Here is a 26,082-nt window from a genome sequence, read left to right on the forward strand (position 1 = left end):
AGAAATAGTAAATTTTGTGGATTTTAAATCCATTGGGATAAAGCCTAAGCATGGAAGTTCAGAACACTTAATTATACCTGTGGAACAGGAAATGTAAAATTTATGGACTTTTAAATCTGTTAATATGAAGCTAAGCACACAAGTTCATGTAGCCCGTGGTTCACATTTCAAAAAAGCAGGAACCAAATTTTGTATAAATTTCAGTCCCTTTTGAAAAAACTCTTGACCTTGACCTCACACAATTCAGGCTTTACACACAAAAGAGATTTTGCTTCATTGGAAGGAACAGACAAGCCAATCAATATGAGAAATATGAAGTAAATCCAGAGAACACCTATTCAGATGGCCATAAATTAAAATAGGAGATTTACAGAAAATGCAAGATCCAGTTAAGTTAGAATACACTTTGAGCTCAAGGAAAAAATGGCGCCAAAGTTCTAGATGTAGAGATGAGTTGCGACGAGTCATTCCAAGGTGGGAGAACAGGAGTCCATCATGTTGTGTAGCCAGTTGGCAAAAGTGAAGAGCAAAAGTTCAGCAGAAGAAATGTAATGCAAAGGAATACATGCATATCTTGCAAGATTGATGCTGGTGATTAATGCCACAGATGCCTTGGTATACTTGTGCTGTGTCTGCAAGTCACAGTAGCTCAGTGGCTGGGATGCCAGGGGACAGCTCTTCAGGTGGACTGCAGAGACTCTCCTCCAGACCATCTTTCAGAACATGGAGTTCAGTAACTAAGATAGAGAGCCAACACTCGTGAACAGAAGGGGAAGACTTGGAGGTTGCGGTCCTCCGGTTCAAAGAAAAATGGTACAGAGCGCAGACAAAATTCGGTAGGCTTGTAGTCAGCACAATGGCAAAGTTTGGAATGCCAAGCTTGCCAAAACTCTGGGGCAAACTGCCAGCCAGAACATGCCCTTACCACATGACTAGGTCAGGCTCTCATTGGACAACTTAAAAAATGTCACACATGACTCCAATACTTATTGGTCATTTAGTATCTAGGCAGATGAGCACTCAGCAGAAGTTTATGGCTTTCACAGCTTGGAGTAAGGTGTGAACAACAACAACTAGGGATTAAGTGTCTCAACATCCTGCTGATCTCCTATAAAATTTACTGGGAGTGTACACACTAGTGTACTAGTCAAAGATTAAAGGCAGTGGATACAAAGAGCATCCTGTGATCTCCTAAGAAAGCAGGAACATTAAAAATAAACTGAAGAAAGAGAAGGCTACTTGACAAAAGGAATGGGCAATAGATCAAAGGTTCACCACTGGAACACTGCTTACCAGTAGAAAAGTCAAAACAGTCATAAAAATTTTTTTTTAAATTGTAACCCAAAATCTCTTTTGGGATAGGGTTACATTCATAAAACTGATTTTGACTATGTTCCATTGTGAAGTATTGGGACGTTATCTAGTGCTGCAGCCGAACCACCGAACCAAACCAAAAATCACTGAACATGTCATCTTTTAACTGAACCTATCAAACTGGTCGGTGCAGATATTTGGCTTTAATATGGCATGGCATCAATAGTGCACGGAATGCATGCCAGAAAACTTCATGAAAAGGCGAACACAATGAAAAATGGATAATGAATCAGGCTGTACCCACTCCTGGCAAGGCACATGTGTGTGTATACATGTACACTGTACATGTGTACATGAAGGTGCGCACATGAACATGTACATGTACACTAAACTTACCATGGCCCCGCATCACACGATGGTTGTAAAACCCATGTGGTGAGAATTTAGTAATTATCAACCAAGAACATGCAAGGTATGGTATTCCTGCTGAATAACAACTCTAAATCTCACATCCACTTGTGCTATGTATCCAGACAAGCACTATGTATGCCAATCTCCAAGAACCATGCCCTTATATTCCATATTAGGCCAATGATGTCATAAAAGGCTGTCCAAAACTAATTTTGATTGGATGCTGATCAAAGTTGGACTTGTGCTGTCTTGTAACTAATGCAGTTCTAGAGAAAGAGGGACAAAGTATGCATTCTCATGTGCTTTTGCAAATGCAGTTAATGAATAATAATCTCAACACCACACATCACTAGTTCACATATGTAGAGTGGCGTATGGCCATCTAGGATGTGACCAGTCACCTGCAGCAGTATCACACAGCTACCCGTAAACCGGACAAGTAAAAAAAAGCTTGTAATACGTAGTAGCTGGTACATCACTGGATTTATGAGTAATCATTCAAAAGATTTTGAACTGTTAGATGCCATTAGTGCATTGTTAAAAGTCACCTTTTAAGCTGTATGCAGGCGCGCAAATGCAAACAAGCAAATTCATTCATTACAGGACATCACTTCCTTTCAAGGTTTGCTTAAAACACAACAAATATATTGAAAAGCACAGAAAGTTTGGCTATAATGTTGTAGTCCGAACTATACTATACATACCATTTCCCCATACTGATCCATTACTGTCAATTTTTGATACATCAATCCACAGGTGAAACGTTTTCAGTTAGAGTTTTTGTAAACTACATCATAGGTCAACAGGTGACACATCGTCGATAAGAATTTTAATTACTACACTATTAGTCAATCGGCGATATATTATCCATTTGTGACACATTACCCGTTGGCCAGTACATTATCTGCTGGCTAGTAAATTATCTGTTGGTGATACATTATCTGTTGGCTAGTACATTACCTGTTGGGTAGTACATTATCTGTTGCCGATACATCATCCGTTGGGTAGTACATTATAGTTCATTATCTGTTTGTGATACATTATCTGTTGGTGATACATTATCTGTTTGTGATACATTACCTGTTGGTGATACATTATCTATTGGGTAGTACACTATTTGTTGGTGATACATTATCTGTTGGGTAGTACACTATTTGTAGGTGATACATTATCTGTTGGGTAGTACACTATTTGTTGGTGATACATTACCTGTTGGGTAGTACACTATTTGTTGGTGATACATTATCTGTTGGGTAGTACACTATTTGTTGGTGATACATTACCTGTTGGGTAGTACACTATTTGTTGGTGATACATTATCTGTTGGGTAGTACACTATTTGTTGGTGATACATTATCTGTTGGGTAGTACACTATTTGCTGTTGATACATTACCTGTTGGGTAGTACACTATTTGTTGGTGATACATTATCTGTTGGGTAGTACACTATTTGTTGGTGATACATTATCTGTTGGGTAGTACACTATTTGTTGGTGATACATTATCTGTTGGCTAGTACACTATTTGTTGGTGATACATTATCTGTTGGCTAGTACACTATTTGTTGGTGATACATTATCTGTTGGGTAGTACACTATTTGCTGTTGATACATTACCTGTTGGGTAGTACACTATTTGTTGGTGATACATTATCTGTTGGGTAGTACACTATTTGTTGGTGATACATTATCTGTTGGCTAGTACACTATTTGTTGGTGATACATTATCTGTTGGCTAGTACACTATTTGCTGTTGATACATTACCTGTTGGGTAGTACACTATTTGTTGGTGATACATTATCTGTTGGGTAGTACACTATTTGTTGGTGATACATTATCTGTTGGCTAGTACACTATTTGTTGGTGATACATTATCTGTTGGCTAGTATATTATCCATTGCATTATCAGTCTCTCCTACCTCATCAATCTCATCCTCAAGATCATCAGCACAATGCAACTGGGCATGTGCAGACATGATTGCAAGGGCTTTGTTGACCACAGCCTCGTTCTTGTTCACGGCAGTGCCACCATTCTTGAGTACAAGGCTCAGTAATGGGAAGAAGTAAGCAAAGGTTGGCGCAGGAAAGCATCTTGAATGAAGACTATTCTGACCCCTATCATCAGCTAGGTCATCATCTTCATCTTCCTCATCTTCCTGAGACTGTGATGCCTGTCCACCATAGATGACTTCCACAGCTCTGGTTGCCATGTCAACAATGTCTTCATGACACCAGTTAAAATCAATGGTGCACGCTACATTAGAGAGTCTCAAGGTGCAGTAAGCCACAGTAGCTCCTGTAAAACGATTTTACATGGATTGTAACTTTTTGTAATGCCTATCTCTTCAAAGCTTTAATAAACCTCTAGATACTTATCTGTAATGAAAGAAAACTGGGTTATCACAGAGGTGAGTTGTTCTGCTTGTGGGGTTTCTGTGCTTGAATTTGCAACATCTCTCCCAGAATACTCTGCCACATTTTCACACAGTGATTATTTTTGGTCTTGTGGACTAAATTTTAAAAGCATCCAATAAACTATAAGGCAAAATGGCAAGTTCACTCTCAATCAACTGTAAGAACTGACCTGGTGCTTTCACTTTTGGCTCATCCCAAATCTCATCAATTTTAAATTAAACTCTTGCAATGGAAAATGCCAACTTTTCATGACAAATTGAAAAGCTTTAAATGAGTTTTTGAATTTAATAAAATGGAGGAAAAATTGTATGTTAAAAAAACTGCATTAAATTAGAGGAAGCCAAGAGACTTTGACATAAAACAAAACCTACTCAACTTGTGAGTTGCAACAAATAATTCCATTCAGGTATGCTGGACCTTGACTGACCTGTGTAATATTCTTCCTTCTGAAAGACACATTTCCTGAGGTCAAGGAAAGTATCAACAACGTAGGGGGCTGCCAGAGGTGATGATAGAAGGGACAGCAGACCAGGCACCACTATAGGGATGTGACGACACACTGCAGTCGGATTGCCTTTGACGCTAGCACGTAGCAGATTGGCTGCAGAGGCTAATCCTTGATCAAGCTTCAAGGAACAAACAGAATTTCAACATCAATGTCAGAATGGATACAGTTATAAAATACAAAAATTGTGTTTAATCAATGATGTGAACTTATCAAAAGGTAAAAGACCTTAATGTGCACTTTAAATTTCAGACTAGGGCCTTGCAGAAATTCCTCAAGTTACATTATTTTTCAGCATATATTTCTGGTAATTCCTTTCACTTTTGATCACAATCAAATCACTTATTACTCAGAACCACTGTAGCACAACTAAATTGACTTTAGTTTTAGTATCAATGACCACACAATATAAATGTACTTCAAATCTTTTTTCAAGATGTATTTTTTGTGTTGGGAGATGTTAATTATATATAACAGGTTTTGCCCTTACCCAACGTATATTAATAAGCAGTGTATGCTCAGTGCTTGTCCGAGAGCTTGCGAAAAAAACCTCACAAGCTTACTCGGGTAGGACTCGAACCCACGACCTCCTGCTTACTAGTGCAGATGTCTTAACCACTCGACCACCGAGCTTGCCGGGGTCGGCTGGCCGGTCTGAGTCAAATGAAGCAGCGGGTACCGCGAACTATTTTCAAGATGTATTTTTGCGTTGGGGAGATGTTAATTGTATATAACAGGTTTTGCCCTTACCCAACATATATTAATAAGCACTGTATGCTCAGTGCTTGTCCGAGAGCTTGCGAAAAAAACCTCACAAGCTTACTCGGATGGGACTAAAGGTTTTTGGGTACCTTTGGGTAAGGGCAAAACCTGTTGTATATAATTACTTCAAATCTACAAAACTTTGTTTTGATATTTCCTGGTTTCTCTCAAGCTTCTTCTCATAATAGAACTGGTACATTTGTCAGTAAGTAATTGAACCTGGGGTTCAACAGAGACATGGGAAAAACTACAGCAAACTGAAGATTTTTTTTAAATTTAAAAGTAATTTATGTTAAGGATATAGACTTTTTGAGAACAATTATAAAATGATACCGAGGTGGAACCATCATATTACGTACGTCACACATATATTCTCTTACATTTGAGAAGTATATGATTTCAGTAAGCTGTAAATGGGCCATTTGTCACAGGAATGCAGGAGTGGGATAGTAGTTTAGATATGCCTTGTACATCTGGTCACAGGATTACTCTACATGTGGTACATTCTGACCAGTGTGGGCATTTTCTTAATGAGCCAGTTCCGTATTACAAAAAGCCAAAGTCTTTCAGGAACAAAGCCCGTGCAAGTCAGTGTATGGCTACTCTGATAGGACAGACTATCACATGTGCACATAGTTGTTCCCGAATAGCCTTGTACTAGGCATGTCCTGTTGGAATACTAAACTGGCTCATTCAGAGACATTTCGAAATATAACCACTAAACACAGACCAATCTCACTAGAAGGACTACACACTCTAGGGGTAATCATCCTTAAAGGGTAGAAGCAACAGTCATCTGTACCAATGAAGCCTCACTTCATTTGCGCGTATATTTTCCTATGATGTTCAGTGGCCTGTGGGCCCCTACTAGCTCTACGTATCATCGGTGCAGGGGCCCACTGTTACAATTATTAATCAGAATAGTCATAGGACAATTACTTTGAGCAATACGACACAGAGTTATCATTACTGGTATTTAGTCTTTGGTGTATGGCTATCTAAACCAAAGTCATTAAAAAACTGATATCATTATGAACTAACTGAATTCTGCTCTTTGTGTCTCACGTAATTATCGCATTAGCAGGAGCACGACCTGCTGATCAGATAGATTTTGGCTTGCTGTTTGGCTGATCCGTTGAGGGCATACCTGTTTACATCGTTTTCTTATCACTGATTCTTTGGCAAGTTCAGCATCTTTTGCTTCCTGCTGTTTCTTTGTCAATTTGACTTCTATCTTGACTCCCTGGGCTTTCTTTTTGGCTTCCAGTTCCTGAATGCAGAAAACCAAACCATAATACAGCACATGCCCTTATGTGTACCAACAACTCTGCAATGTGTTTAAACAAATGCTAAACAACAGGTGGCATAGTTTTACTAATGGTCATTTTGTTTGACAAATTCACAATCGCTGTTCAAATAACTCTGGGTAAATTTCAATTATGATGCATTGTGACTATGTATACTGGGCTTACTATTACAGTTTTCTTTTATAAATCCAAAGAAGGTGCCACTATAATAGTGTAACGCATTGTCATGGGTTTGGGTGTTTTTTGAGAAGAGGTTAGAGTTTATAGACTGAATGCAGTCAGTGTCATAGCATACTCTAAAGAGTACCAAACAAGCGGAACTGTCTTGTTTCCAATCTCTGTGCACAGTGAAGATTTGAATATTATTAAAGTTTTACATCGTGATCATTGCTAAACTTCAAAACCATGATGTGACATGCTAAAGACTTGTTCATTGCATTTATGTTTTTTTCCTTCATGAGCTGTCTAAGGTATTTACCCCTGCTCCTGACTAACCTTCTTGAGTTCAAGTTCCATGATTTGGTCTTTGTAAGAGTATGCCTTACTCTCTCTCTTCATGTTAGCAGTACCTGGGCCATCATTTGCCATCCTGTACAATACAATGGGGTCCATAAGGAGTTGTATCAGTGATGTATGGATATAGAATACAAACGACTTTAACAAGTTTCTCTATACTTCAACAGTTAGTATGATTATTTCAACAGGCACACATTATCTGCCATGTTTCTGTCTTGTGTAGCAGTGAGATCAAGGTAAAAGAGGGTCTTTATTATATAAAACCACACAGATTAGTAATGTCACCAACAAAGCTTGCTCCAACGAGCTCCAATCATCTCCAATACTATTTGTATGCAAGGAGTCCTTCACGGACAGGCCACATCACTGGATCTGTTTTATATCAAGTTTTGTTAAAGTCATGCATATTTTGACTATGCATGACATAATTAAACCAGAAACATTACAGACAACAACTCTTGACGACTTTCTTGATAAGCGGCTACGCCAGAGGTCACATGCTGGCTCATCTATAGAGGGGTCCAGTGACCACAAGAACAAGCCCTTACTGAGGTGTCAGGGTGTTGGTACATGGTTGCAAGAGGACACTAATACCTCTACCAACAGGCTGTTAAGACTTGCTAAAAGGCATATACTCTTTAAGTTTCAAAATTCACACTGCAGGTGCAATTGTGCATGTGTGTGGTACCACTTCAGTGATGACAACTTGGAGTAGCCTTCATAGGCAACAACATGTCCAATTGTTCTTAAGCATTTTTCTGACTGTAACAAAAGCACCTCTGAAAATCCAACAGAGTGTTTAAGAGGATAACTTACTAAAGATTTAGCTCAATGCAGAAAGTTTTAAGACAATGATGAAAACCCTGTAAGAGTTTACATCATGAAATACCCATTTCATCAAAGTCAACCAATTCTGACTCTCAGACATACTTTTCAATGACGACTTTGTTGTACAGTTCTCCCTCTGGTGTTTTCATGATGTCATATTCCTCCTTGGTAACAGTTGCCAGGTCTGGGTTTTCAAGACAACCCATTGTATGATTGACAAGTGTTGGTAGGATCTGTCTTGGGGCTAGCCTGACAACAGTTGCTGTAGCATTGCAGGATGTCTGCAAACAACAGTCAACAGCTAGGTGACATGCATAAATGTAACATTTGAAGGAAGAATGTGTTTGAAATAACCCTAACCTTCAAGATGATACATAACCTAGCAACAAGGGTGAGTGGTGGTTACCTTTCATGTAAAATCCCAGACACTGTACTTGGTCCCCATTTACTTTTTGTTTGATTACAATGAGAAAGCATACATATACAGACATGGCTTTGCACAACAGCCCCTCTAATAAAGGGGAAACAAGCATGTACTTTACTAGTTGGCAGCTGAAAACATGTTAACATAATTTGGAAGTCTGCATATACAGAGATGGCTGACAGGTTCAACACCCTGAGTGACTGCTAGAGAAGTCTGTGAAGGCAGACAGTGTTTTGAATTTGGCTGCTGTTTCTGACCTGTTGATGAAGCAGATATTACTCCCTGGTTGTGAGTCAGTATCAAGGGCATTTGGCTGTATATCAAATATGGCAACTGCATCTTGCGTATTTCGAAAGTCAAATTTTAGGCAAAAGAAAAAAAACATGATTCACAAGTGGTTGAACACAGCATCTCAAAATACAAACAGATGCAACTGTTCCTGGATTGGGCTGGCACGGTAGAGTTGTACGGGACTAAATCACTAACTACTTTTCAGACTAAGCAAAGTGTCACACAGGTCATGATGGGATTTTTTCAAGCATAATGAATGTTTCACATATACATTTGTGTGATGGAAAAGATGACTGCATTTAGCAACAGATGAAATACCATTTGTCACCTCATGAAATTGTTCTTAACACTGCACTCTCAAACATTATTGTTGGTCATACTTCCACGTGACATTGTTTCTACTTACACAGTTCATTATTATGTGTTACATCATACATGTATGAAAACTTTATTGTATGACTGGTGATTTATATTCTACCAATCATGTCAGTCAATATTGGTACACAATGAAGTACATTAAATGTTTTTTGTGCATTACGGATGAATACTTACAACTCTCCAAGTAGACTAAAACACGACACACGTTTTGTGCATCTGTGTAGTTTGGAAGTCATACATTTAGTCCATGATATCACATCCATGGAGTAAGGATACATTGGATTGCAGGACTACATGTACTTACCTCTCTGGAGTCAGTCTGTCCATTTAACAACATGGTAAAGATAACCTGTGCATTGTCTGCTACTAGTTGGACTGGCTCTATATCCAACTTGTGTAATATACTTGACCACAGCTTGGGCTTGGCATTAACTGACATGGAAACAGAAGAAAGGGGAAAGCATTTATTAGGATGACATGTTTTGGCACATTCAGCGAAATCTAAAAAAAAATCTAACATTGAATTTATCCAAACCTTGAGCTAAAAAAGGTTCAAGTTTCCTGATTTTTCTTCCCAAAGCAAGCTGTGCACATATGAATTCACCATGACTTGCCAACTCCCTTTCCTTCTTTTCATTCATTTTAGGTTTCTGTTTTCACTAACACTCTTGCTCTGATTTCCTATTTTTTCTTAACAATAAAATTATCTGCTGTATAATTAAAGGGGATGGTCCATGTAGGGTTAAATTGACGTTATATGATAGTTTTCAACCGTCTTATATACACCAAGTTTGATTGACTCCTCTTTTATGTCATTAAATCAGCAAAACTTGACGTTTTCTGTGTGTTTTTTAGTCTCTGCCTGAGCTCTTCACAAAAACTTATCGAAATAGGTCGATGAGGGCAGCAGACAAATCTAGGCAAAAATGTGATGTCATTGGATGGACTGGACTTTCCAGACAAGAATCCATAGCTCTGGCAAGAAAGTTGATCAGTCCGCACAAGAATAATATGCTCTGCTCTGGCGCGTAGTCGGGTAGGTAACTCGTATGTGTCAAGTCAACCTTGTTTGGTCTTGTTTCTTATGCCCTTCCCTTAACACGGGGCAGAGCTACTGGACAACTAATTTGATGCGTTGTGTTAATTTTGTTTTGCATCGCATCGTACATGTGTAATAATTTCTATAGTGAATTGTGAATTTCAACAGAATTCCAATAAGTGTTGTCGGTGGCTATTGTCGCAATCAAACCAATTCCCCGGAGAACAGTTTTTGTAGATTCCCAAGCGACTTTTCACACCAGCGTTTGTAGGTTAGATTTGTGGATAACACACACTCAGATTTGAACTTAGACTCAAAATTTCCAAATACATGTGCATGTTTACATGTATGTACACGTTCCAGTACTGACATGTACATGTACACCCATACATGCACTACGCGTAAACGGTGTAAAATGGGAATATATTGCACTGGCGCACGTGGACTATTTTCCAGTGCAAATGATGCCGCACAGTCGTCACGCGTATGCATCGATGCCAAGCAAGTGACTTGCAGTGCAAGGTGAAAAAACTGGTCGCAATAGAACACCAACTTTGGCGAAGTAGCCTAGCTTACAACCATGGACAAAAAAACTCTACTATATAGCCAATGGGAGGACAATCACGTCTTTTCAGAAAGACAAATTTTTGCAGGAAAAAAATAAAAATCATGACCAGTCAGTGTTTGGTTGTTGATCCGAGTCGCTGCCTTGCCGGTGGCCAACAGCGTCGAGTTGCAAAATCTCTTCGTGAGTGTATTCTGGTTCTTGTGCCTCATCAGCTCTTTCAATGTGGCTTTTTTTGTCAAATGAATAAGACGAACATGACAACTGATCGCTGTCATGATCGGAAAAAGCATCGACATTGGAATTACCGTTGCTTCAGTCTGACATGATTGCTCACACTAACGCTACTACATGTAAATTACGTACACGTCGACTTGAGCAACTTCATATGGCACTGTTTCCAGTCACTTGTCAAGTGCAGTGACAAACCTCCATACGCACTAGTACTTAGGTATACAATGTGTGGTCACACTATCAGTCCTTTAATGCAACTTGGCCAACAACTTGGCCAACTCAGAAGTCAGACATGCATGCACTCAAAGGTTTCTAATGCCGTTACAACACCACAGCAAAGAGCCAGTGATTGGACTACTAACATGCAGGATACAGTTTGGCCACGAGCAGTGATCGCTTGATATGAAAGTTAGGATTCCTTGCACTTTTGCACTGGATACTGTGTATAGGCAGATCACAATTGCACCATGCAATGTACCCCAAAATGAAAAGACAAATTGCATTGGTAGTGATGACTCCAGGAAAAAAGGTTTGCAATCTCTTGACACTACTTTGAAACTGTTCCGTTAGCAGTTTGGATTGATATTAAAAATAACTTCAATATAAGCGGAGGTTTTTTAATGCAGGTATTTCAAATTAAGCAGCATGCATGCACCTATCTCATACTCTTGAGGAGAATGAAGTATTATTTTGAGATAAAGTGAGCTTCAACTTATTGAGTTTGAGTAATCAAGGTTTCATATGCAGGGGTGTGAGTGGCATATAAAAAAATAGCTGAAAATGCATATTTGGCATGAGGTCTGAGGCCCACTTAAAGGCCCCGTGATAACTTTGAAATGTAGATGCTCTATGGTGCATTTCACAGCCTCCTGGTGTAACCATTGATTTTTTTTTTACAATTTAGGCTGTGCATATTTTAAATTTTACTTTTTCTTCATATTTGTCTCAAATTCCTGAAGAGGTTAAAATTAATGGAAAGAGTTACATACATGTATACAGACATTACTAATTTTTCCTTAAAATATTACAACAGCCATCAGAAAGTGAAAACATCCTAAAACAAAAAAATAACTGAGAAAAGTCTAAAGCATTTACTTAGAAAACAGGTTGTTGGTTTTTTTAGAAAAGTGTCAAAAGTTTGTGCACAAAGACATGAAGTGTTGTCTGTACATTGAACTCTTTCCAAATGAATTAGTAATAGGTATTCCAAAATTGTAACTATCGAAGTTTGTAGAGTGAGTTGGCCCTTTCCCACCTGATTCGATGAGCATGTTTTCAAAATTTCAGTTCTTGAAATAATGCACACACGTGCATATATCATGTACATTGCATATCCACGCATTTGGATTCTCTGGGCGCGGAATGTGCCGTGTTGCCTGCCTGTCACATCTACGGTCCATTTCTGCAGATTTATAACTTAAAGATCGGTCTTATCAAAGACTGTACCTAAGTCAGAACCTCTTGGGACAATCGTACATGTTTTGCACTGATATCACAATGAGTTTATGTCTAAAATTGTTTGAAAGCCCATAAAAATTACGCAAAACCGTGTGAGAATGCACGGCACAAGAACATTCCGTGCCACACACACACGTTGTCAAGAAGCCCTCTATCAGCGAAAGCGAACAGTTACTAATGTTACTTCAAGCCGCAAAGTCATAATGAAATGTATGCCACCACAAGTTATAGTGGAGCTTGTTAGTCAATACTTCTGCTCACACACGAACAACTGCAACGAATCCCACTGACACACATATGAGTACTGATATTTCATTTGCAGCCCATCACAGCACAATGACTGAATGGTCCGCAGTTTCACCAAAAAAGCAGATAGCCGCTAAAAAGCGTAGATTTCACACCCCTGCATATACTTAGTATACACTTAAACAGTACATGTACTGAGGAAAACACAAGGGAATCCAACTTGTATTGCACTGTATGCTTCATTGTATGAAAACACAACTGTGGATTACAAAGGAATCCATCCCAAGTTGAAGTGCACACTCATAAGGAAAGAAGAGACAGGCTGTTGACAAGCATATCATACCTACAAACACAATAATATAAAGACAGGGAAATGATGTCGTGTTTGTTCCAATTAACTTTACACGTCCAGTCTAGTTTTATAATGAAATTCCAGGATCCACGTCAAATATGCCCAAACCATGCATATTCAGACTTACCCATACAGGGCGTATGTACATCCAGTAAGGCATCCAATACCAGCATGCCAGCTTCTTTCTTGGCCAAGCAGGACCCAGCATTCACAATCAGTGACTGGAGAGAGGAGGCCAGCACCATGGCTGAAATACCCTGTCTTGACTCAGAATTTGCTGTCTCTCCATTATTCACATCACCTTGGTTGGGGTCAATAACCTTTGACAGATGATACAAAATTTAAAGTTTACAGTTGAAGCTCACCAGTTGAAGTTGGTTAACGTAAAAGAGCTTCATCATCCCTTTTCTAAAACAGCAAAAAATTGTTCAATGGTTTAGTTTCTGCGTATGGTAAACTGAACTTACAATATGTTGTACACCAGTTTGATTACATGCATAGACTACTACATGATAGAGTACCACTCACAAAGAAATCACAAAGCATTTTCATCATGGAAACCCCTTTACATGAGGTACCATGTTTTATGTAATCTGCTTTTCATCACATTTCCGAGTCAATCCAATCCCTTGTTACTGTATATCTTGTAGAATGCAATATGCAAACGTTTTATCCAACAAATGTGTTTTAGCATAAAAGTTGATTGGAGCAATGCATCAATTAGTATTGTAAAATGTTATGCAACCTAAGTACCCATGGGCCATATTAATTGACACAAAGCACTGGTTGGGGTTTGTACTAAAGTTCAAAAAAGTGAACAAGATACCTACAGTGATGCATGTCTCAAGTGCTTTTTCTACATACATTGTACATTGTATTTATCTTGTTAATCAGAACTACCCTGTTTGTTCACTTGTCAAGCATAAGACACCAGCTTGTGTGTCACATCTTGCATTCATCATTCTCTGTATTATGGGTTGAACCACAAAATCATTTGTTAAATCAATGGCCTAAAAAGCTGTTTTCATGATTGAGAGCTGAACTTTCACTGGTCCATTTATCAGGACAGACCACTTGCTATTTTTGCTGTTTGCCAGTTTGCACTCATGCATGTCAAATATGCACTAGTGTTGAACTGCCTCCAAGGCACAGTTCAAGGAGCTGTCGCACGTGACCTGCAGGTACTCCCGTACGCACACTCTACACTGTACATGAACAGACAAAGGCCCACAAAGATGCTGCCTTTCCTTGCTCCTGAAATTTTAATGGCTATGTGTGTGGTATGGTAACACAAATAAAACATGGTTTATTTTGCGTGAATAATCGATTTGGGACACACTAGCTCCCTCTTTCCATCAAGAAGAAGTTTGTCAACTTCTAATACATCAAGGAGCTAAAAATCTCTTGCTGGTTCTTTATCCTAATTGGCTGAGCTCTGGTTTGCTAGTACATGTACTTTTGGTTCAGTGTGAATTGGATGAGTGCCAAGACATCGGAGCAATGCATCTCATTTCACTGAAATTGTTTTCACCAACAACGTATTTAAGTTGAACAAATTCATCTGCATTAAACAACTGGTAGAGAGTACCATCTTTTTTTAAAACATTTCTGAAAATTTTTTCCACAAAGCTATCCAAATCTGTTGCAGGTAACGTCTGTAACAGTTGGGTCTTCCCTGCCATGCTTGTTGCGACACAGAATTTAGAACCGTGATGACCATATTCGCACACCCAATGAAGGGTGCTCTCCTGTACAGAAATTTAATTTCTGATCTCATCTTCGGTACAAGAGAAAAATCTACTGTCATCTGCCAATATCATAAAGAAATTACGGCAGAATTGGTCCAATTAAAAATAAAATGAATGAACCAAGAAAACAAACACGGCAGTCATGCTGACAACAGACATAGCTGCTTGACTGTCCCCCAAGGCACATCTCATACATGAAGTAGCTTAGTACCAGTGCAGCTACACAACCTTGTGACCGGGGTTACACAATTACAATTAATTAGAAACAACACATCAACTGTGGGAAAGATCAAGGTTATCCATCTTTTTTTGTATCACGGCAACATCACCAGTACACTCAATCATAAACGATATACATGTGTTTGTGGCATATCAAATTACCAATTCGCAACCAATAAAAATTCAATATCTATGACCATAGTATAACAATAATTATTGCTGCCATTCATGCTGGGGCTCTAGAACTCCCATTTGCCCATGATGAATGGGATAACGATCATCCTTGTTCTCATGGCTTTTGAATAGTTGACTCTCACTAATCTTGAACAATAGAGCGCTGCAGACCAAAACCTGGGGAGAAGGTAAGGCATGATCTGTGTTGCTTGAAAAAGACACAATCATGGCGGTGATGTCAACAGGCATGACAAATGTACCAACGTTCATGCCCATTTCAGACATGAATAAAATGACAAGGATCTGTGTGTCAGTTATATAAAACAGATACTAAGTGGCTTTTAAATTGAGAAATCGGATTCACCAAGTGAAAAAGTCCCGATTTTACTAAGTGATAATATTCCTTCTATTCCAATATTAGCCACTCAATATTTTTATACTATCTACCCTTAAACCATGTTACATGTGTATATAAATGATGAATTAGAGGCTGATTAACCACTTCGTGCCGGGGGCTCCGGTAACGGAGCCATAGGCCTTATATTTGGGGCCGGGGACTCCGAGATCGGAACTTTACTATAAAAAAAAAAAGTTGCTGGGCGTTTCCTAAAAAAGTTTGGGGCTGTCAGTTAAAAAGTTTAGGCCATCATTGGCCGGTGAATTGTGACTTTTTTATAGCCGGGGTGACCGAACTTCTTTTATAGCCGGGGTGACCGAACTTCTTTTATAGCCGGGGTGACCGAACTTATCAAAGCCTTGAATAAAAGTACGAGCTCCTGAGAGCTGCTGGGCCCTGCCAATCAATCCCTGTATTCTTTCAGCGCAGAGCGCTGCAATTAGCGAAGGTAATCCGTGTATTGTTTAGCAGAGCGCATTTGTTCGCGCGGCCGGGCGTTCGCAGGGGATTATCGCTGCACTGCACCGAAGACAAAGCGCGGGCTGTGCGGGCTCATTATGCACCTGCGCCCCATGAATGACCCGGCCCGGGCGCTGCTGGCCCTTGCCACGTTGACTGACAGGGCACGGCCCTCGCTGCTTGAGAATAAAAACGCCTTGCAGTGTTCGCGTGTGTTCATATTGGGTATCGTGTTATTTAGAGTACAGACAAAATGGCTGAAGTTATATCCGGAGAGTCCAGTTCTTCCAGCGAAAGCGAGTTTTATCTCAGTTCAGATGAAGTTTCTTCGTCTTTTTCATCACCGCCGTCACCTGCTCAAGTACAGAAATTGACAGTGATGTACCCTTGGCGGTATATGCCAAGCGCAAGAGACAGTCCCGTACACAGACCGCCGCGTCGACCAGCAGCAGTGCCGCACCGTTCCAGTGGACAGATGAAGACAGTACACCGCTGAAGTACGGCTTCACCGGTAATGGTGGTGCCGTCGACCCCCGCCTGCATCGCAGCTCGACCTGCAGTGAAGCCTTTGAACTGTTTTTTGACGACGTTCTCTACAACAAGATAGTGCAAGAGAGCAACCGGTATGCCGTGCAGAGGCCCGCTACGACATCGGCGCACATGCGATCATGGACTGATCTGAACATTAGAGAACTGAAGGCCTTTCTGGGCCTTTGCATAATGACGGGCATTGTGAAGCACCCCACCCTTCATAGCTTCTGGTCCACCGACCCACTACTGAAGATGAGCCTATTCCTGTCCGTCATGCCCCGAGATCGCTTCCTTGCCATCCTACAGTCCCTGCACTTCAACGATAACACCGGCATGCCAGATGACTGCACCGACCGCCTCTTCAAAGTGCGGCCAGTCGTCGACCATCTTGCTCAGAAGTTTGCCACTGTCTATGTTCCTCAACGGGACATTTCCGTCGACGACTCCCTGCTGAAGTTTTACGGGCGTCTCCGCTTCGCTACCTACAACCCCAGAAAGAGGGCCCGCTTCGGCATCAAGATGTACAAGTTGTGCCAGAGCACCGGGAGTGCCGCTGGGTACTGCTACAACTTCAAAATCTACACCGGCCAAAGTAGAGGAGACCTCCCAGCAACTACACAAGTGGTGATGGACCTGGTGAACGACCTAAGTGGTAAGGGCTACAACCTTGCCCTCGACCGGGCCTTCAGCAGTCCCGATTTGTTTCCACGACTTCACAACCAGAAGTTCAACGTCGTCGGCACCGTCATGGGGAACAGAAAAGGGATGCTGAAAGACCTGCAGTTCGTCAAGCTGAAGCGGGGCGAAACAGCGTCCCGGTCGGCCGACCTGGGTGTCAGCGGTTCTCTCCTGGCCATGGTGTGGCGAGACAAGCGCAACATCCGTATGCTCTCCACCATGCATATGGCAGACATCCGTGGCACCAGCAAGCAAGACAGGACAGGGCAGGAAAAGCAGAAACCGACCTGTGTCATCGAGTACAACGCCCTGATGGGGGGCGTTGACAAGAGCGACCAAATAGCGGCAAATCATCGAGCAACTCGTAAGTCCCTCAAGTGGTACAAGAAGCTCTTCTTCTACCTGCTCGACTTGACGCTGGTGAACACCTACGCCGTGTACCTGGCCGTTGGTCACCGCCTCTCCTTCCTCGACTACCGCTTGGGTCTTGTCCGTGAGCTGCTGTTCGACGAGCCCTTGCCCGAGTACCGCCCTCAGCATGATACTCCACCAGTCAGCAACTCCCGCTTTGTTGGCCGACACTTCCCCGTGGACTTCGAGAGGACCAGCTATGGCGACTTCCGCTACCGGCGGTGTGTCCTCTGCGCTTCCCGTGGTCTGCGAAAGAAGACGCACTTCGAGTGCGACACGTGCCACCAGCCCCTCTGCGTCGCCCCCTGCTTCAAGGAGTACCACACTGTCCACTAATTGACACTTTGAACATTTATTTTCATGGACATTTTCATTGACATTATATTTTGCGTTTTTCATGTGTTTTGACTTGATGCCCCACTTATCTAGTAGAAAACAATATGTCATTTCTGGTGGTTTTACTAGGTGGTCATAGTTTCAACCTTTGAAAAAAATGACAAAAAAGACAAAGTTTCTGGAACGTACTGCTTTGAGGATGTAGTATTTTCATCTCTTGAAAAAGTGGCACATTTCCTTGTAATGGTTTTACTAGGTGGTCATGTTTTCAACCTTTGAAAAAAATGACAAAAAAGACAAAGTTTCTGGAACGTACTGCTTTGAGGATGTAGTATTTTCATCTCTTGAAAAAGTGGCACATTTCCTTGTAATGGTTTTACTAGGTGGTCGTTTTCAACCTTTGAAAAAAATGACAAAAAAGACAAAGTTTCTGGAACGTACTGCTTTGAGGATGTAGTATTTTCATCTCTTGAAAAAGTGGCACATTTCCTTGTAATGGTTTTACTAGGTGGTCATGTTTTCAACCTTTGAAAAAAATGACAAAAAAGACAAAGTTTCTGGAACGTACTGCTTTGAGGATGTAGTATTTTCATCTCTTGAAAAAGTGGCACATTTCCTTGTGATGGTTTTACTAGGTGGTCATGTTTTCAACCTTTGAAAAAAATGACAAAAAAGACAAAGTTTCTGGAACGTACTGCTTTGAGGATGTAGTATTTTCATCTCTTGAAAAAGTGGCACATTTCCTTGTAATGGTTTTACTAGGTGGTCATAGTTTCAACCTTTGAAAAAAATGACAAAAAAGACAAAGTTTCTGGAACGTACTGCTTTGAGGATGTAGTATTTTCATCTCTTGAAAAAGTGGCACATTTCCTTGTAATGGTTTTACTAGGTGGTCATAGTTTCAACCTTTGAAAAAAATGACAAAAAAGACAAAGTTTCTGGAACGTACTGCTTTGAGGATGTAGTATTTTCATCTCTTGAAAAAGTGGCACATTTCCTTGTAATGGTTTTACTAGGTGGTCATAGTTTCAACCTTTGAAAAAAATGACAAAAAAGACAAAGTTTCTGGAAAGTACTTTTTATTCCTTGCACCGGTGTTTGATTTTTATTCGATGAGAAAGAGTTGAAATTTATTTTACTACTTTTATGAGTTTGACTACTTCAATGAGAAAAGAAAACACAAGAGAAATGACAAGAAAATAAGAGAAAAAGAAGTTCTCTCCAAATATTTGTCTGTGTGTATTTCTATGTGTACTTTATTTTATTGGTTTCTAAATTTTACTTGAAATGGTTTGGGAAATAAAGTTTGGGAAGGGAAATACCTTACACTATGGGAGGGAAAATGAACAAGTTGGGAGATAAAATATGAGAGTGGTTTGGGGGGGGGATATAAGTTTGGTAGATGGGAAAATATATAACAGAAAATAACCCCAATAGCTTCAAAAATAGTGAAAGTTACACGCAGCAGCGCCACGAAAAAGACACACTTTTAGACCCCTTTTTTACAGCATGAATTCATTTGTCCGTCATTGCCCACACTCACTGAACAGTTGACAAAGCCCAGTGCACGTGCACAGCTTCCCATTCACTCACCGCATAATACACGCTGAGGTCTTGACCGTCAATCGCTCTGCATAGCAACACGGCAGCATAGCAACGCACTGGGCCAAGGCCCGGAACAAACGAGCCCTTATGTAACGCACACAATGGGGGCTCTACACAGAGCGGGTGGCGTGGCCGCAAAACCAAAGGGTCAATGGAGGTTGCTTGTGAGGGCTAGACTCGCCACGGGACAACCATTTTATGGGGTTTAGGCGTTCAGAAAAAAAAGATATGAATTTTTGAAGATTTTTGAAAAACGAAAATATGAAAAAAGAGCCCGGCAGCGCATATAACGGTTAAAAAAAAGCACCCGGCAGCAAGTGGTTAATGACAATACAATTTCAACCCAACACCCCGACAAACAACCAACCAACAAACAAACAAACAAACAAACAAACAAACACCCCAACAAACAAACAGCATTCATGTGTCTTCAACTTTTCATTTATCAAATGTGAATACATTTCTACCTTTTGTGTTACCATTGCCGCCCGCAGTTCCTGAAGCAATGACCTAGCCACAGATAGACCACTGCCACTCATGACTAACTTCTTGGCAACAAGCTGGCCACTTTTTCTCAGCGTCCAAGATGGGTATAGGAGGGTGGTAACCACAGCTTGGTGGTACAACCTTGAGGACAAGAGGAATACTTAAGAGTATTAGATATAACAATGTCTTGAATACTAGGTCAAGGTGATGTCAACTTTTGTAGGCTGATGCCAAATTCTATCCGAAGCAGTGCTGCAGATCTCAAGACCTGGTCTCAGTCTCGAGACTGTCTTGAGACTTTTTTTGGTCTTGGTCTCGCCCTGTCAAAGTCCTGGTCTTGGGAGGGCCGGTCTTGGTCTCGAAAGCGCTGGTCTCGGTCTTGGTCTTGGATGCCATAGTCTCAGGTCTCCCCCTCGAGACCAGTCAATAACGAAATGCGCATCTACCTACCACGCATGCACGTGGTTGCAAAAGGCAAAATTACCTCCGCTTGAGTCAAATCTTCAACTACTGATATAAATACAACAGAGTAATGTTCAGATGTTTTACAAAAAACAATGAAATCGATGCTGGAATGAAGACTAGTCAATGCAGCATGATGCAACCTTGTTCCAAGTTGTTACTTTATTTTCAATCTAGAGTAGCCATGCTGCTTGACACCCTGGAGATGAGGTTGTGAGTAGCGGAATTCGCACACTACACTGGTTCCCGTTCGCTACGTAGTCTCCAGCTGAACGTAAGGCCAGGACGGGAACTAGTCTGTGTGTGTGTGCGCAAGCTATGAATTGTGTGCAAGTGTGAAAGTGATTTCCTTCCGTCTTGTATGTGGTAAGTGCTGTTTTAGTAGTTTCGTTACGGTGCATCTTTTTTGAATATTTGTTTTTTAGTATTTTTAGTATTTTAGTCTTTGCTGCACACTGCATTGCATTAGTGTGGAATACACATCTCCGTGTGAAGTTCACACATTGATATTGATAGTGCTCCTAACTTATGTTGTGCGCTAGCCTAGTTCGGGTGTAGTCCCAATATTGTAAAATTTGAGTTTGAAACTCAGCAGTATGGTATGGTGAAAGTGGACACATAGTGAGTGAGCACTTTATAATTTTCCTTTAATAACTGTTTGATTATACATTGTATACATTTAGATCTGCATTTTGCGCTTTTGTAGGCACATTATGGAACTATGTCCTGTTGAACTCTAATTTGCTTGAGGTAGTTTCTTGCAAGCATCTTTGCATATTGTTCAGAGATATCAATATTTTTGAACATTGTACATCTCAATAAAAATGAGTGGTTGATCATATTTAGTCAACATCCTTAACTTATAATGTTTAATTCTGATTTACAGTGACCGACCTAGTCCTCCTATGGACCTAGCACTATCGTACATGTACATGTGTAGGTCATCCTACACCACCTGGTATTTGATGTACATGTAGCCCTTCCATAACATCTTGAGTAAGTTAATTTTGGTAGTTTGTATTCTCAACAATATTACTGGTGGTTGTGAAACATTGAATTCCTTATCAAATTGATTAGTGCATGTTGATAAAAAAAAAGAAATGTAAACCATAAATTCAAAACATATGCTGTGGCAGGGCTGCATATTTTATGCCTAAAATGTAAATGAATCCAGTATATGCACATAACTGTACATGTACTTCTAATATATATGGTGCTGGTTCACTTATACAAATGTATTTTCATTTTAACTTACAGATGGTTTATCATCATATTGACTCATTTATTTCTGTGGGTGTTTTGGGGGTTTCTTAAGGTCTTTTTTTGCTTAACCCTCCTATGCAAATGTCATCTGGTACAATATTTTGAGCAGTCATTTTTGCCCGTCAAGTGTCTGGTTTAAACCTTCAGTGTTTAGCCACCCATTTGTATGATTTTATGGTGCCTTCCCACTGGCCTACTTTCTGTTTGATAAATCTTGGCCAGTCAGGTGGTTAGGGTTGGGTAGTTTGTGCATGGTGGCCAGCCAACAGAAATATATGCCAGGTTGGGCCAAATTGGATTTGACCGTCCTTTGACTGCACCAACATTAAACGGGGTTAACGTAACTTGGATTAATCTCAATTAATAATTCAATGTACATGTAATTGTTCTAATTTTCAATTTTAATTAAATCAGCAGTCTATTTTCGTAAATTGGTAGTTTTTGAAATTTCTTTACTCTGCATCACCACCCCTCTCTTCGGTAAAATTTAACCACTCGGTAACATTAAGGATATTTGTTTTAAAGTTCGTATCATATCTTTTGGGACACTCGGGTTGAAAATTACCAGACCAGGGTAAAAGTAGAGCAGTATCACTGATAAAAGAACTGAGACATTCTTTAACAAATATTTGACCAGTTGATGTGTGTGTTTATGCTAATGTTTTCATTTTATTTCTTTTATACTTAATTGTACTGCCATATGTTTGTCCCTACCTTGGTAAAATCTAAACATTGGTTTATGGTTGGTCTAGGTCTCAACCTGCAAAAGTCTCGGTCTCGAAGTCCTGGTCTTGAAGGAGTAAGTCTCAGTCTTGGTCTCGTATGCCTTGGTCTCGGTCTTGGACATCAAGGTCTCGGATACAACACTGACCCGGAGTCACTGGACATGAAATACATGGCCTTACTGCTATACGGACACCATCCAGTTACTTCTGGCAAGCTCAGTGTCCGAATGGTAAGATATCTCCTCTAGTTGGCAGATGATTATGCACGTGGTGCAACAAAGAATGGTTATGAAGACCAAAGACCACATGCTTGTATGTTTTCAGGAATAATGATTTAATGTGTCAAAATCAATACGCTAGTAAGTTAATGCAGAATATGTAGACTATTGGTTGACAAGCCCCGAAAATGAGAATATGATACAAGAACATGTTCTCCGTCAAATTGCTTGCTCAATCCAACTTGCATAATCCATGCCTTACAAGGAGGTACTGGTATCAAAAGCCATGACTACAAGTACCTATCAGTTTTTGGTAGCCGCTATATATGATCCACAACAAAATTTGTGATTTTCTAACAGAAGCTACTATTCTTTCCTGGGTGCAGTCCACTAATTCAAGTGAGAATTTCTGGCCAGCTCATTAGCATTAAAAGTGCACCCCCCCCCAGTATCTTTTGAAAAAGGAGATTGCATAGCCCCCCAGATGGTAAGATTGTGTAAGTCTTTGCCAGGATCAACTCCCTGGGTCTTTGGGCTTTCATCTGAGAGCAGAATGGCTACAAAATACGATTGAAAAATGGTGCCAAATGCCCAAGAAAGTTGAGGGTTAAAACATGAAAAATGGCTGCAAGCAGACTTCGGAAAAATCATTTTGGGGGGGTAATTTTGTTTTGAGGGGATAACTCAAAATGTAATCGGTTAACCCACAGAAAATTGAAAAAAAAATTGAAAGATTAGGGACCATACAATAATTTAACGTGTGTTTCAGATACCTCAGGGATGTTGGTACGCATGATATCGGGCCCTGAACAGTGACGATTTTACACTGATTTCAAAGGGACTTGAATTACTGGACTATACACTTCTAGAAATTTCATACTTCAATTGAACAAATTAAATAAAGGACACATTCCATTTACTGCTGACAATGCAAAATTCCAAGATAACTTGCAAACAATAGAATCTTGCCAGCTGCAATGACTTCATGTAAGAACATTTTTTCTCTTACCTTTCACTTCCTGATTTCAGTTTGTCTGCATGGTCTATCAGCAGTTTCTCAGTGAGATGAAGTAATGTCTGCAAGGCTGGTAGCAAACCAAATATCACATGAAAGTTACAACTTTTGTCTTAGTTGGATAAAATCCAGTCATAAGTGCCAAAATTCTACAACCACAACTACACATGTATTCTGACTATGCTGTAATTTGAACACTTTAGAGCAAAGATACATTTTTAAACTACAAATCTGGAACTATAATTATAAATCAAAATATAATTGCCATGTCTATCTCTAATTTAAGGATGAATAATGTTCACAAGGCAACTGTAAACCAATGATGATCTCAATTGAAGATGCTGAATGTGAAATAGGACACTGTTTGCGTTAACACAATCTTCTCAAATAGATATCTACAGAGCCCATTTAAAATTTCTCCAGGTGCATAATTCCTGAATGACACTCTGTACTGAAGTCGCACAGTCACCACAGTTTATGGTTTGGGGAATTATCAATACAATTTGGCCCTTTGACATGTGCAAGCAGTATCGTTATTAACCAATTCATATTGGAGGATCTTTCAGTATACAATAACCTACCTTCCTCTGATGCCGAGGAGAGAAATTTCTCTGATACAAAGAGTTGTTTTTCAGGATCAGACACTACCCCAAACACCCAGGCCAGCTTGGACTCTGAAGCAACAAAACACAAGATGTCAAGGGATTTCCTAAAGATTCCTGACCACTGCATCAAAGTTCACGATTACTTCAGGGCCATTTCTGCCATGTAAGCTACAAATAAACTTTTCAACTGTTACAAGAAAACTTCTTGGGTGGTTGATATGGAACCCTAGGTCAAAACTATTGGTCAAGCTTGTCCAGAATCCACTATTGACTTTTTTTCAGGCTGGCTCATACTGCATGGATGCAACAGTGAAGCAAATCTGACGTCATAAGACAAAAGCAGCAAAATTTGTTTGAATTGAAATTTACTATTTTCAATTCATAGCACAAACACATTTACCTAACATCACAATTTCCATTTGTGTTTGTACCAAGTGTGAATCAACCCTCAAAATAAGACCCCTTGCTGAGAAGCTTTATGATTTCATAAGCCATAGTTTTAAAAGCTTACAAATTTTCCCCCTCAAGAAAAATTAGTTTGAAATCAGTACAATATATTTGCATCATACAGTATGACATTTTGACAGAAAACCCTTCTCTGCAGGCAAATTACTACTCTCAGCAAATAAACGAGAGCAGGAAGGTAATTTTCAAACAAGTTTGAAACATTTTCAAGATGTATTTTTTTGCGTTGGGGTCTTAAACACTCGACGTCTGCACTAGTAAGCAGGAGGTCGTGGGTTCGAGTCCCTCCCGAGTAAGCTTATGACTTTTTTCGCAAGCTCTCGGTCAAGCACTTGAGCATACAGCATTACTATATACGTTGGGTAAGGGCAAAACCTGCTATATAAGTTTGAAACAGTAACCATAAGACTGTAAGTTTTAGCAATTACAATAATTGTGTCAATGATGTATTTATACTGCTAAATCACTTGTAGTGCTTATGCTTATCTACATAATTACCTGCTTCAGTATCTGCACTGTACATGGATACCATGAGATTAGCAGCTGAAAGCCCTTCTGTTACTATGTTCACAAGGTTAGACTGTGTCTGAGCACGCTCCAAGGATTGCTTGAGCAAGGGTAGGAGTCCAAGCCCCTCAAGCACAGTGTCACCTAGGCACCAAGAAGAGCCAACAAACTATTCCTTCATTTGCTGTTCAATGAAGCTTATCTAGGGGGAATGTACATGTAGGATGGATTTTAATCTGTCTTTTACACTGTAGTTGAAGATTGCACTGAATTGTGTTCAGCAAAATTGCTAACACTGGCACTAAGTTGAAGTGATGTTATAGCTGGAAATATTTCATAATCATGCCTCAATCACAAAAAGTCAGGGAGAGAGAAATCTAAGGGAAGAAACCAGCTGAACAAGAAACATGGATTTTGTGATTCACATGTTGATTTCAGAATACAGAAATTAACAGTTGGAAGCTGGATGTCTGGGGTAGCCCTATTCTGTGACCCAAATACTTGACTGTGTGCATGCACAATACTTTCTACCTAGCAATGTCATTTTAGGATTCATTCCATATCATAAGCACATACTGAGCTTTCTGAAATCAGCAGTGTGTTTCACAGCAGCCCATGTCTGTGAAATTTTTCAAATAGGACATGTTGTAATTTCACCAATCGATTCAAGAAATTGGTCTTGTAACCTGCTGCAACAGGATTAATGGAGGAGAACAACACTCTTTTGGTTACT

General features: G+C 40.0%; 1 protein-coding gene across 1 annotated transcript in view; it reads right to left on the bottom strand.

Moving 5' to 3' along the window:
- LOC110982287 (stalled ribosome sensor GCN1-like) overlaps positions 1–26,082 on the bottom strand; it is a 95,944-nt gene that overhangs the window by 36,209 nt on the left and 33,653 nt on the right. The window contains exons 11-21 of the mRNA XM_087140672.1: positions 25,341–25,493; positions 24,354–24,446; positions 23,767–23,842; positions 20,071–20,230; positions 13,173–13,365; positions 9,456–9,583; positions 8,161–8,339; positions 7,210–7,303; positions 6,555–6,677; positions 4,568–4,766; positions 3,645–4,021 (exon numbers count right to left, since the gene is read on the bottom strand). Coding sequence (XP_086996798.1) covers positions 3,645–4,021; positions 4,568–4,766; positions 6,555–6,677; positions 7,210–7,303; positions 8,161–8,339; positions 9,456–9,583; positions 13,173–13,365; positions 20,071–20,230; positions 23,767–23,842; positions 24,354–24,446; positions 25,341–25,493 — 1,775 coding nt within the window. The remainder of the gene's footprint in view (positions 1–3,644; positions 4,022–4,567; positions 4,767–6,554; positions 6,678–7,209; positions 7,304–8,160; positions 8,340–9,455; positions 9,584–13,172; positions 13,366–20,070; positions 20,231–23,766; positions 23,843–24,353; positions 24,447–25,340; positions 25,494–26,082) is intronic.

The sequence above is a fragment of the Acanthaster planci genome, linkage group LG09 (assembly GCF_054643075.1).
Source record: "Acanthaster planci isolate LZ-2023a linkage group LG09, COTS_SCS, whole genome shotgun sequence".
Classification (NCBI taxonomy): domain Eukaryota; kingdom Metazoa; phylum Echinodermata; class Asteroidea; order Valvatida; family Acanthasteridae; genus Acanthaster; species Acanthaster planci.